General features: G+C 33.1%; 1 protein-coding gene across 1 annotated transcript in view; it reads right to left on the minus strand.

The window, feature by feature from the left end:
- Window positions 1–284: 284 nt before the first annotated feature.
- The window catches only part of SYCP1 (synaptonemal complex protein 1), a 152,521-nt gene continuing 134,726 nt past the window's right edge, over window positions 285–18,079 (minus strand). The window contains exons 29-31 of the mRNA XM_022583832.3: window positions 11,689–11,832; window positions 3,918–4,007; window positions 285–3,813 (exon numbers count right to left, since the gene is read on the minus strand). Coding sequence (XP_022439540.1) covers window positions 3,676–3,813; window positions 3,918–4,007; window positions 11,689–11,832 — 372 coding nt within the window. The 3' untranslated portion in view covers window positions 285–3,675. The remainder of the gene's footprint in view (window positions 3,814–3,917; window positions 4,008–11,688; window positions 11,833–18,079) is intronic.

Consider the following 18,079-nt stretch of genomic DNA (forward strand, 5'->3'; position numbering starts at 1 on the left):
TTTAGGAAATTTTATGTTTTTCTAATTTCCAATATTTGATCTTATTTTTATTTTTTAAATTAATTTTTATTGGAGTATAGTTGCTTTACAATGTTGTATTAATTTCTGATCTTATTTTTAAATCATGTATTAAACATTTTGATTCTGAAGTCTTACTATAAGAATCATCAGTATGGCATATGTAAGTTTTTCTTAAATATATATTAAATTTTTATTTAATCAATTCAACAAATACTGAGTACCTACAATGGGCCAGGCATTGTTCTAAGTACTCAGGATGCATCAATAAACAAAGCAGACAAAAATCCCTGTCTTTGTGAAGTTTACATTCTAGTGAGTGAAGACAATGAATAATAAACATACTAAGTGAGGTATATAGTGTGTTAGAAGATTATATGTGCCATGGGGAGAAAAAGAGTAGTATAAGGGGAATCAGAAGTACTGGAGAGAGGGGAAAGTTTCCGAGAAAGAAGCATGCCCAGCATGCTCAAAAACAGCAAGAAGCAATCTTTCAAAACTTAAGAGCCTAACTCATCTTTTTAAATTAAAAGCAAGGAAGAACAGTATTTGAAAATTTAAAGAGTGCAAACTAATTGTGACAGACTGGCTAGTTGTTCACCTGACCCCCTTCCTGATCTCCTGAGACATAACTAGAAATGGATCACAGTCTGTCTTGAAATTAGGTGTGGCCATGTGATTTGGTTCTAGAAAGTAGAATGTGTGTGGAAGTGATGTACATCTATTTCAGACCTGGGTCATTAAAAACTTCCCACATGGATCCTCCATGGTATTTCCCCTTTCGCAACAACCTTGGAAGCAAGTTGTTGAAGATGGCAGAGCTAGAAGTTGGAAGGAGACTGCGTTCCTAAATCACCACCTGGAGAAATGCTGCTTACTAAATAGTAGCATTTAAGTGAGAAGTTGATGATTAGCCAGAGAAGCTAGTGTTAACTAATATACAAGTCTTGTTTTATTTTAAAATGTTTGAAAATATATAGTAGCTTCAAATGTGAAATATCATGTCATCAAGACTAATAATCCTCCAAAGAAAATACTTGCTCAGGAGACTAATTATAAAGTCCCAATTAAAGTTTCTAGATCAAAAGCTAGAAATCCTAAGACTATATCCAGTTTTCAGAGTACAGTTATAGGCACACAAATTGAAGGAGGAACATAATTTCCATAATGTTATATAGCATTTCCATTTTTTCTTGGGTAGCCTTTCCTACAAACACATTTCCCCACCATAAGGAAATTAAAATTCTACTATACCAAAATTGTTATAGACAACTCTAAGACTATTTTTATCCATTTGCCAATTGTTTTTATAAAGTTCATTCACTCCCTTACTTTATTAGATGAGTCTTTCATACCTACTCTTCTCTCACAACTTGCAACACTTTCCCCTCCACCTTCATTCTCAGTGGATGATCTTAATTCTCACTTCACTTAAGAAAATTGAAGCTATGAAACCAGAAGTTCTACAAACTCCCATCCACCATCATGTTGTGATATATATGTTTCCTTTTCCCTTGTTACTATGGTAGAATTGTCTACTCTCCTAGCTAAGGCCCAGCACTTTAATCTTCCACCAGATTCCATTCCTCTTGCCTATTTATTATAGGACATTCTACTTAAAAACAAAAAATCTTTCTCTTCGGCATCATCATTTCCCATCATCCTGAATCTTTCCTTAATTATTTAAACTTGCTATTAATTCTTACATCTTTTTAAAAAGAATCTTCTCTTGACCCACTTCCATTTCAAGTAGCTATTTCATTTATCTTCTTCCCTTTTAAGGTATAACTTCTTAGTTTTCTTACTCTTAATGAAGATAGCTGTCTCCACTTTTTTCCTTCCATTCTTTCCTTAACCACCCCCTCCAATCGAACTCCACTTCACTGAAACTGCCATTGTTAAGATCACCAAAGACCTCCCCATTAATAACACATTAATCAATTTTATCTCTGAGCAGTATTTAACACAATTTATCACTCCCTTCTTCTTTGAAATACCTTCTTGCTAGACTTCAGTATTACCCTTGCTAAATCTTTTATGGTTCCTTCTCATCTCTGATCTCTTCTCTTTTCTAGGTACAGTCACTCTCAAAATTGTACATGTTCTCAACCACTCTGATAGCTTTAAATATGCTGTTGACTCCCAAATTTATATCACTCTCCTGGATCTGTCTCTAAGCCTACTTACCATCTCTGTTTGGATGTCTAATATACATTTTAGACCTAATATGTCCAAAATTACATTGCTCAGGCCAAAAATATTGACATTATCCTTGGCCTTTTCTTTTTTTTTTTTATCACATCCCACATCTAATCTTAAAAATAGATCCAGAAGTTGACCTCTTTACTCCTCTACTGCTCTCAGCTTTGTTCACGCCACTACCATCTCTCATATGTATTATTAAAATAACCTGTTTTCCTGTTTTAACCTTTTGTCCTCTTTTCAAAATCTGTTCTCAATATAGCAGTCAGAAAGATCCTTATTTTAAAACATGAGTCAGATCACAGTTTTCTTTGCTCAGAAATATCTGCTAATTTCACATCTTATTCAGAGTAAAAGCCAAAGTTCTTACAGTAGCCTATAAGCATTACATAATCTGCCCACCCAAACTCCCTATCCTGTTAAATACCAGGCCTTTTCTCCTTATACTCTTCTTTTGCTCATTATCCTCTACCCACACTGGCCTCCTTGCTGTTTCCCAGATACGCTAAGCACACCTCCACCTCTGGGCCTTTATACTTTTTGTTCCTTTTATCAGGAATGTTCTCCTCAAGATAGCCACAGGCTTACTAGTTATTCATCAGATCTTCAAATGTCATTGCACTGAGGGCCACTCTACATAAAATTTCAACCCTCTTCAATACTCCCTAATACTCTTACCTGTTTTATTTCTCCTTAGCAATTATCATTAACTAATATACTATGTGTTTTGCTTATATAGTTTATTTATTGTCTATTTTCCCCATTAAAATGTAAGCTCTAGAAGAAGAGAGGGCTTATTTTTGTTTCATTCATTCTTATATCCCCAGTATCTAGAACTGTGCTTAATTCTTAGCAGATATTCAATAAATATTTGCCGAATGAATGTTGAATAAATGAAGTATTTTAGGTAGTCATACTGGTGGAGCCTTTTTTCCCACAACTTAAAGCCATTTGTCAATTTTATAAATAGATAAATCAAAGCTGCTTCAGAACCGTGAAACTTAAATGTCCTCAAGATTTTAAAAATAAATAATATTAGCAAAATTATAATAATTAGCTGTTCAGATGACCTCACAGAATCAATGAGAAGTATTTGCATCTAAAATATTTTAATAGTAAAGAATAAATAGTAAATCTCAGTAATGTGTTCCTAGTGTTCAACGGACAACTTTACAGGTGTGAAAACTTAGCCAAAACAGCTTTCATGAATACAGGAAAAGGTAAGACCAAAATATAATCATCTAATTATCTGAATAGAATTACAAGTTTTTAAGTAACATGTGGTTATCTCTCATTTAGGCCAAAACATTAAAATATAAAGAAACAAATTATTTATGGAAATATCAAAAAAGTCTCAATTTCAGAAAATGTTTGGCTCTGTAGAAAATAAGAATAAAAAAATTAACTATAAATTTGCTGTTATTTAGGCTCCTTAATCACACTGATTTTCTGAAATTAAACAAATAGCTTTTCTGCTTCCTTTAGTTTTTGTTTCCTATCCATTTTAGCAATTATAGCCCAAGGGTCCTCCTGCATTTTCCTCATAGCTCCAAGCTTCCGCGTACATCCAGTGGTTGTTAGAGATGAAGGAGTCTGAATAGAAAATAAATAAAATCATAATATGTTTAACTAAAAAAAAAAAAAGAATTAAATCCAGCTTTTGAAATTTGCTTTCTGAAATAAAATTTTAAAACTACCTTTTTTGGTGTTCTGACACAAAATTGAGAAATTGGTGGATTCTTCTTCTTGTATAGTTTTTTCAATGTCTCTTCCTCTGAAACCATGCTCTTAAAGAGAAATATAAAAATATAATTTGGAGGCTGCCACCATTAATATTATATTATTAAATTTTTGTCTACATCCCACATATGAGAAGGAGATGGAGGAGTACAAGGAGGGAGAATAAAAGAGGAGAGAGGGGAAAGGAAAAGAAGAGGAAAAAAATAAAAAAGACAATGACAAAATAAATCTTCAATCTGTCAAACAAGGACCTAGATTTTGATTCTATTAACTATATACCTAAAAGGTTATGTGGAATACAAGATGTGTATGAATAGTGTTTTTCTACTGATTTCTATTTCTGTTTCAGAGTCTTCATACTATCACCTTCCCCACCCCTTCTCCCAACCTACTTATTTAAATACACTTAGGCCTTATAATAAGCATTCATAATCCTATAAAAATTATAAATGTTGTCAATTATCAATTTATGAATATTTTCCCAAATAATAATAGCTAACACTTATTCAGTATTTTCTTTATGTCAGGCACTACTTTAAGCACTTTGCATATTTTAATTAGTTTTAATCCTCACAACATTTTTATGACACACAAATACTATTATTATCCTCATTTTAAAGGTGAAGAACTGAGACACACAAATATTAAGTATTGCCCAAGACTATACAGCTAGTAAGAGGTGGAGCCAGGATTCAAATCCAGGTAGGCTGGCTCCAGAATCCATTTCCTTAATGAATATGCTACATAAATTTAGTCAGGTAAGCAATCAGTTCACATTATCTTTCCCTGCTCATTAAAGTCACACTTAACACAAATTTCAGAAGCTTCATGGATGAAAATATTCAGCCATTTTCATGAATTCTAAGATTTCAGCAGAATTCACTTAGTCACAAAGAGCTGACCTTTCAGATACACTCAAATCAGTATGCACCAACTGACCAACTTAGAAAAGATAAATTATCTTAAAAATCATATCGTAAACTATCATTAAAATTTTGCTTACTGTATGGTAACTGTATGTTCACTAATGGCTGCCTATATAAAAAGAATAAATTAACCTAATTTAAAACAACAAAAACTTGTCTGTCCTCATAACTCTGTTGCATTCATCTTTTATGTGCTTATTGGCACTTGTATATCTCCTTTGGAGAAATGTCTGGTCAAGTCCTTTGCCCATTTTTCAACTGGCTTGTTTTTTGTCATTGAGTTACGGGAGTTCCTTATGTATTCTGGATATTAATCTCTTGTCAGATATATGATTTGCAAATATTTTCTCCCAATCTTTAACCTTTTCACTTTCTTAATAGAGTCCTTTGATGCATTTAAGTCCTTAATTTTGATAAAGTCCAATTTACCTATTTTTCTCTCTTTTTTGCCTGTGCTTTGGTGTCATGATATCCATGAAGTCCTTGCCATTCAATGTCATGAAGATTTTCCCAATGTTCTTCTAATAGTTTCATAGTTTTAGTCCTTACGATTAGGTCTTTGATTCATTCTGAGTCAGTTTTTGTATATGGTGTAAGGTAAGAGTCCAACTTCATTTTCTTGCATGTGGACATCCAGTTTTCCTAGTACCATTTGTTGAAAAAACTGTCCTTTCCCCACTGAATGATCTTGGCACTCTTGTCAAAACTCAATTGATTATATATGTGAAGATTTATTTCTGGGCTCTGTTTTTTATTACATCTGTGTATATATTTGTCTTTATGCCGGTACTATACTATTTCAATTACTAGCTTTGTAATAAGTTTCAAAGTCAAGAACTGTGAGTCCTCCAATGTTGTCTTTCTTTTTCAAGATTGCTTTAGCTATCTGGGGCCCCTTGCAAATCTGTATAAATGTATCGAATTTTCCATTTCTGCCAAAAAAGCTGTTGGAAATTTAATAGGGAACATGCTAAATATGTACACTGCTTTTGGTAGTATTGACATCTTAACAATGTTAAGTCTTCCTATCCATGAACACAGAATTTTTTTCTTTATTTTTAAGTCTTTCAGCAATGTTTTGTAATTTTCAGTGTATGAGTATTTTACTTTCTTGGCTAGATTTGTTCTTAAGCATTTAATTATTTTTAATGGTATAGTAAATAAAATTGTTTTCGTAATTTCCTTTTTGTTCATTGTTGGTGTATAGAAACATAACTGATTTTCATATGTTGATCTTATACCTTTCAACATTGCTGAATTTACCTATTAGGTCTAGAAGCTTTCTTGTTTAGGCTTTGTGATTTTCCATGTATAGATATGATCATGTCACCTGCAAATTAGAGGCAGTTTTACCTCTTTTTTACATTTGCATGCCTTTTATTTTTGTTTTTTGTATTTTTCTAATAGTTAAAAGCCATGGCTAGAACTTCCAGTACAATGCTGACTAACATTGGCATCCTTGTTTTATTCTTAATCTTAGGGGGAAAGCTTTCCAGTCTTTCACCATTGAGTATGATGTTAGCTTTGGTTTTCACTCATACCCTTTATCATGTTGAGGAATTTTCCCTCTGTCCTAGCTTTATGAATTTTTATAATGTCAATTGAGACGATCATTTGCAATTTTTTTTCCTTCGTTCTATTAATGTGGTGTATTATATTGATTTTCTTATATTGAACCACTCTGGCATTTCTTGGATAAGTCTCATTGGTCATGGTAAATGATCCATTTACTATGCTGCTGGATTTGATTTGCTAATATTTTGTTGAGGATTTTTGCATCTACGTTCAGAAAGAATAATGGTCTACAATTTTCCTTTCTTGTGATGTCTTCATCTGGCTTTGGTATCAAGGTAATGCTGGCCTTATTGAATGAGCTACAAAGTGTTCTCCCTTCAATTTTCTGGAAGACTTTGAGAAGGATTGGTGTTAAGTCTTTAAATATTTGGTAGAATCCATCGATAAAGCTATCTGGTCGAGGACTTTTCTTTGTTGGGAGTTTTGGATTACTAACTCAGCTCTGATAAGGTTTTCTGTTTCTTCTTGAGCAGATTTAGGTAATTTGTGTATTTCAAGTAGTTTTTCTATTTGTATATTTCTTCTAGGTTATCTAATTTGTTGTCATATAATTATTCACAGTATTATCTATCTCTAAACTGTTGGTAATAACATCTCCAATTATATTTCTGACTTTAGGTATTTGCTTTTCTCAGTCTAGCTAAAGGTTTGTCAATTTAATTGATCTTTTCAAAGAAACAAATTTTGGCTTCATTGATTTTCTGCTGTTTCCTTTTCTCTAATTTGTTTATCTCCACTCTAACCTTATTATTTCCTTCCTCTGTCAGCTTTGGGTTTAGTTTGATCTTCTTTTTCTAGTTCCTTAAGGTATAAAGTTAGTTTATTGATTTCTTTCTTTTTCAATGTAGGAATTTACAGCTATTACATTTCCCTTAGAGCACTGTTTTATCTGTCTTACGTTAAGTTTTGGTGTATTGTGTTTTTCATTTTCATACATCTCTAAGTCAAATTTCCCTTGTGATTTCTTCTCTGATCCATTGGTTGGTTAGAAGTGTGTTAATTTCCACAAGTTTGTGAATTTTCTAATTTTCCTTCTCTTATTGATTTCTAACTTCATCTCTTTGCATTAACTTTACTTCATATATTTTAAGGGTTTGTTATTAGATGTGTAAATGATTAAAACTCTCATAATTTCCCACTGTATTGAATCTTTTATTAATATATAATGTCCTTATTTGTTTCTTGTACTTTTTGATTTAAAGTCCATTTTGTCAGATATTAGTATAGCCATCCCACCTCCTTTTTGGTTACTATTTGCACACCTTTTTCCATCGTTTCACATTTAACCAATTTAAAGCTAACATGAGTCTCTTTTTGTTTACTAGAGTGTATAATCTGTTTACATTTAAGTAACTACTGATAAGGAGAGACTAACTTTTGCCTTTTTTGATATTCATTTTCTATATGCTTTATAGGTGTTTTGTTTGTTTGTTTTTGGTCACTCATTTCCTCCATTACTCTCTTCTCTTGTGTTTAGGTGATGGTAGTAAAATGTTTTGATTCCCTTCCCATTTCCTTTTGTGTGTATTCTATAGATAATTTTTGTGTTTACCATGGGGATTACATTTAATGACCAAACATTACAGTAACTAATTTGAATTTATACCAACTTCACTTCAATAGCCTACACAAACTGCTCTGATACAGCTCCATTCTCCTTCTGTTACTGATGTCAAAAATTACATCTTTATATATTGTGTGCCCAACAACATAGATTAATTAAGCATTTGTCTTTTAAATTATGTAGAGGATAAAAAGTGAAGTTAGAAACCAACATTACAATCATTTCAGCTTTTATAATTTCCAATGTATTTAACTTTATCAGAGATCTCTTATTTGTCTAGCATACTTCATTTCAACCTGAACAACTCCCTTCAGCATTTCTTGAAGAGAAGGTCTAGTGACAACTCCCTCAGCTTTTGTTTATCTGGGAATGTCTTAATTTCACTACATTTTTGAAGGACAGTTTTGCTAGATAGCAAATGCTTAGCTGACAATGTTTGTCTTTCAGCACTTTGAATATGTAAACCTACTGACTTCTGGTTCCAAGGTTTCTAATGAGAAATCAGCTGATAATCTTATTGAGGGTAACATATATGATGAGTTGATTCTCTCTTGCTGCTTTCAAGATTCTCTCTGTCTTTTGAATGAACTTATGTTTATCAGGTGGGGAAGGATGGAGGGAAGGGATAGTTAGGGAGTTTCCTATTGACATGTACATACTGCTATACTTAAAAAGGATAACCAACAAGAACCTACTGTATAGCACAGGGGAACAAATATGTATTAAAAAAAAAGATTCTCTCTGTCTTTCAACAGTTTGATTATAATGTGTTTTGATGTGAGTCTATTTGAATCTATCCACTTAGAATTCATTGAGGTTCTTGGATTTGTAGATTCATTTACTTCATCAAAATCTGAAAAGTTTTCAGCCATTTCTTCAAACATTCTTTCTTCCCCTTTCTCTCTTCTCTTTCTGGGACTCCCACAATTCATATATTGATTTTTTGATGGTGTCCCACAAGTTTCTGAGGCTCTGTTCACTTTTCTTCATTCCTTTTTTTCTGTGCTTATACTCAATAGTTTATTGTCCTATCTTCAAGTTTACCCATTCTTTCTTTTGCTTACTTATATCTGCTTTTGAATCCCTCTAATACACTTTTCATTTCAATTACTGTACTGTCAATTCCAAGATTTCTTCTTGGTTCCTTTTATAATTTCTATCTCTTTATTGCTATTCTCATTTTATTCATACATTTTTCTGTTTTTGTCTATGTCTTCCTTTAGCTCTTTGAACATCTTTAAGATGGTTGTTTTTAAAGTCTTTGTCTAGTAAGTCCAATATCTGAGCTTCCTCTGGACATTTTCTGTTGATTTGTTTTGTTCCTTTGATAGGCTATACTTTCCTTTTCTTCATATGCCTTGTGATTTTGTGGTTGTTGTTGCTGAAAACTAGCCATTTTAATCTTATAATTTGATACATCTGCAAATTAGATTCTTCCCCTTCCCCAGGGTTTACTGTTTATTTATTTAGATTTGTTTTGCTTTTTGTTTTACTATTAAAAATGTCTCTGTGCATTGGATAAGTCTGTGGTGAAAATTTGAGATCTTCCTGGTTTTTTTTCTGAGCCTGTGTCTTTCCCTGGGCATGGCTTTCTAAATGCCCTGTAAATGTGATTGATTTTGAATGTTCTAATGCTTGAACATCTGGCTCTCCAAAGAGGGAAAAAAAGAGAGAGATAAAAGTGCAGTTTGTTCTTCTGGAAGACAAATCTTCTGGAAGACACTTCAGCCAGTGAGGTTCGAAACAATGGCAGCCAGACTCTGTACCTGTACCTCAGCGATCAGAATCAGCAGTCAGAACACTGAACCTTGATCTTCGGAGGACAAGGTCCTTATTGTTCACCCTGGTTCCAGCAAGACATGAGCATGGCCCTACCACATGGTTATAGGTTGAGTGATAGGTAGCCATTACCACTTTTAAGGCTGAAATTGACCAAAATTAACCATAACTTACCAGCCAAGTTTCCCTCTGGAAGTTGCAAGCATTCAAATAGTCTTTAGAGTTCCAAAATAAATTACTTCAGACAGTTTCTACCAGTACCATTGTTGTCTAGGTGGAGAAATGGGTTCCTGGCACTTCCTACTCCACTATCTTCTCTAAGGTCATTCTAGACAATACATTTTTAAATCTTACTTTTTATAATAATTTGAATGTTCACCAAAATTTAAATGCAACAGCTAAGAAAATTACAAAAATAACTAACTTCAAGTGATAATTATAACAAATAAAGCCCACTATGAAATATCTTTAGACTAGTTTAAACTGTAATAAATAAAATAAAAATAAATAAAATACTGTAGTATGTTTATTGTGTTACAAAGTTGTGATGCTCCTTTTAAAAATGAAATGAAATCATGAATCATTCTGAATCTCAGATAAGCTAAGAAACTAGCCTAAATTCACACTACTAGAAAAACGGTATGAATTCTAGTCCTGGAATATCTAATTCCATAGCTAATGCTCTTTCTAATAATTTTCATTACATTCTTTTAATATCTGGACTTCAGTTTGAACTGGCAGTTATTATGTACAATGACATACATAGGCTATGGAGCTAGACTGTTGGTGTTCAAATTTTGGCTCCATGCCTTACTAGTTATGTGACCTTAGGCAACATAACAGTATGACTCAGTTTCCTCATCTGTAAAATGAGAATAACAACCCTGTCTCTACTTCTAAAGCATGAGATTGTTTCAAGAAATAACTGAAGTAATCTGTGTAAAGTCTTTACAATAGTGCCTGGTTCACATTTTAATCATTAAAATGCTAATCATTATCTACAAAATAAAGAGATACTAGAGTAGGGATTTTCTATAAGTTAACTTCAATAATTACAATTTTAAGACTTCAGCTACTCATTATTCCAGAACAAATGAAAGTAGAGGATCCCAAAACAGTATAAAAGCTTGAAGGATCTCATAGCTATGAGTTGGAATAATGAAACAAATGACTTTAGCTGGAATTTTGTAATTAAGACTCTTTGGTAAATTGCTCCATTTCGTGTAATAAGGTTTATCTGATTTTAAATCAAATGAGTATAAGTTTAATTATTCTCAATAAAACATTATTATGCCTTAAGAAAATACTGATATGTGTTAATATACTCATAGTAGGGAGTAATTGGTGATACAAACTGCTAGGGGAACTATCCTCCTTAAACATGTCATCTTTAACACATTAACCCATTAAGAATCATAGAAATGTAATAGTTTTCAACCAATACCTTGATATAAATTTCAACCAATAAGTGGTATAAAATAAAAGAACATGTATAATATGCAAAATCAAGAGGGGTCTTGAATAACAAATTTGGCTGCAGCAAGATTAAAGATATTCACCTAGCCTTTCTTTTAAAAAAAAAAAAGGAAAAGAAATAACACTCTTCTGGAAAACAAGAGGGTTAGTCCTCTCATATGACAACTATGTTATATCAAGTATTTCAAAATGTCATTGTTTTCTGAAGTTTATGGCGATTTTTTTAACCCGAATTTCTTTAAAATGCTGCAAAAGTAGAGGGTTCTGTGTTATAGTAGAGTTCTACTTTTTTTCAGTATTGCAATAATAGATACTATGCATATATATTATACATATACATCAAGAAATAATATAGAAATATAATAATGTAAACAAATAATAAATGCTGATTATTTGTAATAAGTTTACCAAAAGATCAGTAGTTTCTGAACTATCTGAATTAATATCAAAATCAAAGACCATTTTTCTCTTTTTACTACTTTCTTCAGTGGGTACATTCTTGTTTTCTCTTTGCTGAATTTTTAGTTTCGTTGGTGTCTTCACAGTATATGCCTATTCAAAAAGAAAAACAATATGTTATCCCATCAAATAAAACATATTACTAATAAACGCAAGTTGAGGTTTTAGCAATCAATAATAACTCTCCATTATTATTGACATGTATATGAAGTAGAAATTTTGGATAAGAATTTAATTCAGAAGTTTTTGAAAAAAATCATGGGGGAGAGAGAAGGAGAAAGAGAGGGAGGGGCAGAGAAAGAGAGAGAAAAGAGGCACTCCAGCTTCAGCAGTCAACAATCTTAAGAGAGACTTTAATTTTTCTAACAATGATTAAGACCCAAGACCTGAAATCTTTTCTCACTCCATAGAAATACTTACTGATTTATTTGACAAAAAGTTTGCTTATGTTTTGTTGACAAAGTAATTCCATTAGTCAATGTTTAGTATTCCATATTACCCTGTAATATGTAAGTTTTATAATTTTTAAAAAGTGTCTTTAAAAAGTAAGGGCACTGATATCAGCAAAAATGGCAGAATAAGGAGCTCCAAAAATATGCTCTTCCACAAAGCAACAAAAATGCTGGTAAAGGTGGTCAGAATCAGCTTGTTTAGAACTATGGAAATTAACAGAAAGCTTGCAACAACCTGGAGAGTTTTTTGTTGTTGTTAATGGCTGAACTTCTGTAAGAAGAGCAAAATTAGCAGTATCTTAACTTTTCCTCATCTCATCCCCTGCTCTCTAGCTCTGTGGTACCCTTAAAAAGTAACAGCCCACATTCCTGGTCCAGCCTGGCAGCCACTGGACACAGCAAAACAGAACTGGGAGCTCTTTCAAAGTTTTATTCCCAAAAAGTTGTCATTATTTGACCTGCCTAGTGGTTCTCTGGATGATTTCGTTTACAGGACTGTTGGTATTTGATCCAACTCAGAGCTCACTCAGTTAAAAAAAAAAAAAGCTTTCTCCTTGATGTGTGTAGGGTAGGGAATAATATTTGTCAAAAATAATTAAAGGCAAGTGTTTTAACTTTGCAGCTCCCTGAGGCAATGATTAACAGTTGGGTGAATGACAGACTAACCAAAAACCTTAAAAGGACAGCTAGGAAATAAGATGTCCATAAGGGGCTTTGAAAAACTCTGAAATATTCCTGGAAGTACAGAAAGCCATGCTCACAGACAGGGCTGTAAGCACAGGAAAGACATGAGAAGGCCCTAAGCTCATCTTGAAGGTCTGCAAAAGCAGAAACTGAAGGCTAAGGCAGAGTTTTCTACTGTCTGGCTGAGTGTTGAAAGCATGCCTTAACACTAACTTAATAGTGCTTTGGCAAAGATTGTGAAATTTATTGATCCAGGTATTTAAGGAAATCTCTATTAAAACATTAGCTGAACATTAAGCTAACCAGTAGAGACTTTAGTGGCACTCAAAGAATACAAACTTTACAGAATTAATTTAGAAAAATCACTAAACAAACAATAAAAACTATAACAAGCAGAAACAACAAACCTTGAGGAGAAGGGAGAATCTGATATCCAGATTTGTCACTTACATTATCTTTAATGTTCAGATTTCAAGAGAAAATTATAAGCTGTGCAAATAAGAAATAATGGCCCATACATGTGTGAGGAAGCAATCAACAGAAACTATCCCTAAGGAAACCTAGTTATTGGACTTCCTAGACAAAGACTTTAAACCAACTATTTTAAACATGTTCAAAGTGAACATATTATAGCAATCTTATAGTCTTATTATAGTAAGAGATAAGAAAAACCATGTCCAAAGAACTAAAGGAAAGTATAAAGACAACGTCAAACCAAATGGAACATCAATAGATGGATAGAAATTATTTTTAAAAGAACCAAATAGAAATTCTGGAGTTGAAAAGTACAATAACTGAAATGAAAAATCACTAAAGAGGCTCAACCTCAGATTTGAGCAGGTAGAGGAAAGAATCCATGAACCTGAAGATAGTTCAACTGATATTATCCAATCTGAGTAACAGAAAGAAGAAAAAAGAAAAATGAAAAGAGCCTCAGAGACTTGTGGGGCACCATCAACCATACCAACATACACATAATGGGAATGAGAGCGGAGGGAATTCCCTGGTGGTCCAATGGTTAGGACTCTGTGCTTCCAGTGCAAGTGGCCTGGGTTCAATCCCTGGTTGGGGAACTAACATCCTGCAAGCCACATGGCACAGCCCCCCAAAAAATAAATATAAAAATAAAAAAAGAATGAGAGCAGAGAGAGAAAGGGCAGAAATAATATTTGAAAAAATAATGACTGAAAACCTCCCAAATTTGATGTAAACATTAATCTATACATCCAAGAGGCTCAACAAGCTCCAAGGAAGATAAAATCAAAGAGATCCACACCTAGACACATCATAACCAAAATGTCAAAAAACAAAGAGAAACTTGAAAGTAGCAAGAGACAAGGGACTCACCATATACAAGGTATCTTCAATAATATTAATGGCTGGTTTCTCATCAGAAACCAGGGAGTCCATAAAAGATTGACATATCCAAATGCTAAAAGGAACCATTACCAAATAATTCTATATCCAGTAAAACTGTCCTTCAAAAATGAAGGAGAAATTAAGATACTCCTAGATAAACAAAAATTGAGAGAATTTGTCACAAGCAGACCTTCCCCACAAGAAATACTAAAGGCAGTCCTTCAGGCTGAAATGAAAGAACACAAGACTCAAATTCATATGAAGAAATAAAGAGCACCAGAAAAGGACACTGCATAGGTAATCATAAAAGATAGTATAAATATATTTTTGTTTGTAACTCTGTTTTTCCTATCTGATTTTAGACACAGATATATAAAGCAATAATACTGTATCGATGGGCTTAAAATGTATAAATATGTGACTTATGTGACAATGATAGCACAAAAGAGAAAGAGGGAACAAAGATATATTGGGGCAAAGTTTTTATATACCATTGAAATTACACTGACATTAATTCAAACTAAATTTAAGTTAAGGTGTTAACTGTACTTTTCAGTTAATCACTAAGAAAATTATTCCAAAAGTATAGTAAAAACCAAAAGGATTAAAGTGGTATACTAGGTAATACCTATCTATCACAAAATAAGACAGTAATGGAAAGGTACAGAAATAAAAAGACATAAGACATATAGAAAACAAAGAACAAAATGGTGGACCTAAGTTCTACATTATTAGTAATTACATTAAATGTAAGTCGATTAAACATTCCAATCAAAATGCAGAGATTGTCTGAATGAATGATGGAAAAAAGCATGATCCAACTATATGATGTCCACAAAAGACACAATTTTGATGTCCACAAAAGACACAATTTAGATTCCATAACATGAATAGGTTGGCAGTAAAAGGGTGATAAAAGATATACCATGCAAATGGTAAACAAAAGAGCTAATATCAGATAAAATATACTTAAAAAAAAGATTAGTAGTGACAAAAGGAACATTTTATAAAGGTAAAAGAATCAATCCATCAAGAAAAGATAATTGGTATGAAGTATACATGCAGCTAACAATATAGCCCCCAACACATGAACCAAAAACTGGGAAAATTAGATTATTCAACAGTAATAGTAGGAGACTTCCATACCCCCACTTTCAATAATGAAAAGAACAACCAGACATAAGATCAGCAAGGAAATATAATACTTGAACAACACTATAAACCAGCTAGATGGATACTTAGCAAAATCACAAATTTGGAAATACAATGCATTCCTAAATAACCAATGGGTCAAAAAATAAATCACAAGGGAAATTAGAAAGTACTTTGAGATAATGAAAAGGAAAATACAACAGACTTATGGGATACAGTGAAATCAGTGCTTAGAGAGAATTTTATAGCTATAAATGTCTACATTAAAAATTATGATGAAGACATGACAATTAAATACAGTATGGTACCCTGAGTTGGATCCTGGAAGAGAAAGAGGACATTAACGGAAAAACTGTGAAATCCAAATCAAGTCTGAAGTCTAGTTAATAGTAATGTACCAATGAATGATGCTTAGTTTTGACAAATGTACATGGTAATGTAAGATGTTAACAATGGTGAAAACTGGGTGAGGAATATAAAGGGATTCTCTGTATTATGTTTGTAACTTTTCCATAGATCTAAAATTAATTGCAAAATAAAACTTCATTTGAAATAAAAAGGTCACCACACCACCAGAATAGCCAAAATAAAAAGATGAAAAATACCATGTGGTGACAAGGATGCACAGCAATCAGAACTCTCATTCACTGGTAGCCAGAATGTACAATAATTTGGTACAATAAATTGGTACAATAATTTTTTTTAAAACATGATTGGCAGTGTGATACAATAAGAAATATATATATATATATATATATATATATATATATTTGGTCTTTGTCCTTGGTTCCTGACACAACTTCTAAAACCCTTGTAATTTCCTGAGTGACAGGGTTGACAGGAGGCATCTTTTGGTATAATATTTGGTCTTTGTCCCCAGTGATGTTGCTAGGAGAGTTTTTTGTTATTCATAATGAGGTCCTTTCAACTTACCTGAGTTTATGCTAATGAAATAACTGGTGGTAGGGGGTGCTTCAGGATGATAGCTTCAGGACGGTGGCTGGTTGCCAGGAAGACCAAGGCATGATTAGAAGTTTGGAACCTTTCACCCCACCCCCTGAACTCCTAGGAGGGGAGATGGGTTAAAGACTGAGTTAATCACCAATGGCCGATGATTTAACAAATCATGCCATGTAATGAAACCTCCATAAAACCCCTAAACAATGAGGTTCAGAGAGCTTCCAGGTTGGTAGACACATGGAGGTGTTGGGAGGGTAGCACTGCCGGAGAGGCATGGAAGCTTCTGTGCCCCTTTCCCCATACTTTGTGCCCTATGCATTTTTTCTATTTGGCTGTTCCCAAATTGTGTCCTTTATAAAAACTGGTAATAGCAAGTAAAGTAATTTCCTGAGTTCTGTGAGTCATTCTAGCAAATTATTAGACCTGAGAAGGGGGTTGTGGGAACCCCCAATTTATAGCCAGTTGGTCAGCAGTACAAGTGGCAAGCCAGGACGGTGTCTAAAATGGAAGCCTTGTGGGACTGAGCCCTTAACCTGTGGGGTCTACATTAACTACATTAACTACAGTGTCAGAATTGAATCAAATTGCAGGATGCCTAGTTGATGTCTGGAGAACTGGAGAATTGGCTGGTGTGGGAAAAGACACACACACATTTTGTATCAGAGTAAAAACAGCTCAGGCTGTATCTGTTAACATGGAATGTATTATGCATAACCCTGTAACCCAGCAATTTCACTTCTATGGACATACCCAACCAAGATGCGTACATGTCAAGCAATACATTTTTATAGCAATGCTATTCATAAAAGTCCACTCTGGAAGCTAACCAAATGTCCATTAACATTACAAGGGATAAATAAGCTGTGGTACAGTCACACCATGAAATACCAAATAAAAATAAAGCAACTTCAAGCAACAATGTGGATGAATCTCATAAACATAATGTTAAGTGGAAAATGTCAAAACAAAAAGAATATGATTCTAATTATAGAAAATGCAAAAATAGGTATATCTAATACTAGAATTTGGGACAGCAGTTGGACTTGGAGGAAGGGCTAGTGACTGGAAGGGGAAACAATCAACTATTCTGAAGTGATAGTAATAGTCTCTTTTAATCTGAGTGCTAGTAATAAGGTTAAGTCTGGTTTGTAAAGATTCATCAAGTTGTATAATTATGATCTGTGCATTTTTCTTGCATATATTTCAATAAAATTTTTTTTAAGTAAGGTCATTCTTCAACAGAGATCATTTCATATTTTGAATAACAGAATAGTAAATACAACAAAATAATTTTATATAAAAGGCTTGCTAAAAAAGAAACTATTCTTTTTTTAAAAATATGATAAAAATAAAATAAAAACAATATATCTTTTTTTAAAAAGCCTCGCTAAACTATGTACTTTACTAATTTTCATAAATTCCACGAGGTGCATAATATTGTATATATAACAGGATATGAGTGGAACTCTTTCTTTTGCTCTGGAATTGTCAACTAAAGCACAAAGCTGGGGGAAAGTGCCAGTAACACATACTCTAAAGAAAGCTACCTATAATTAAGGCCAGCTCCTTCTCTAAGGCTTATTAAAAGGTGGTAGAACAGGCCCAACAATCACCAAATACCTCTCTTATTCCCAGTTATTTTAAGGAAACTGGGAGGTTAAAGCACAAAATTTCCACTTAGGGTGTAAAGACAGGTTGAAATACTCTTCCCCGCGACTCCCAAGACAAGTGAG

This window comes from Delphinapterus leucas, chromosome 1, assembly GCF_059928025.1.
Source record: "Delphinapterus leucas isolate spDelLeu-1000000601 "Yukka" chromosome 1, BTC_Dleu_Yukka2, whole genome shotgun sequence".
NCBI classification, from domain to species: domain Eukaryota; kingdom Metazoa; phylum Chordata; class Mammalia; order Artiodactyla; family Monodontidae; genus Delphinapterus; species Delphinapterus leucas.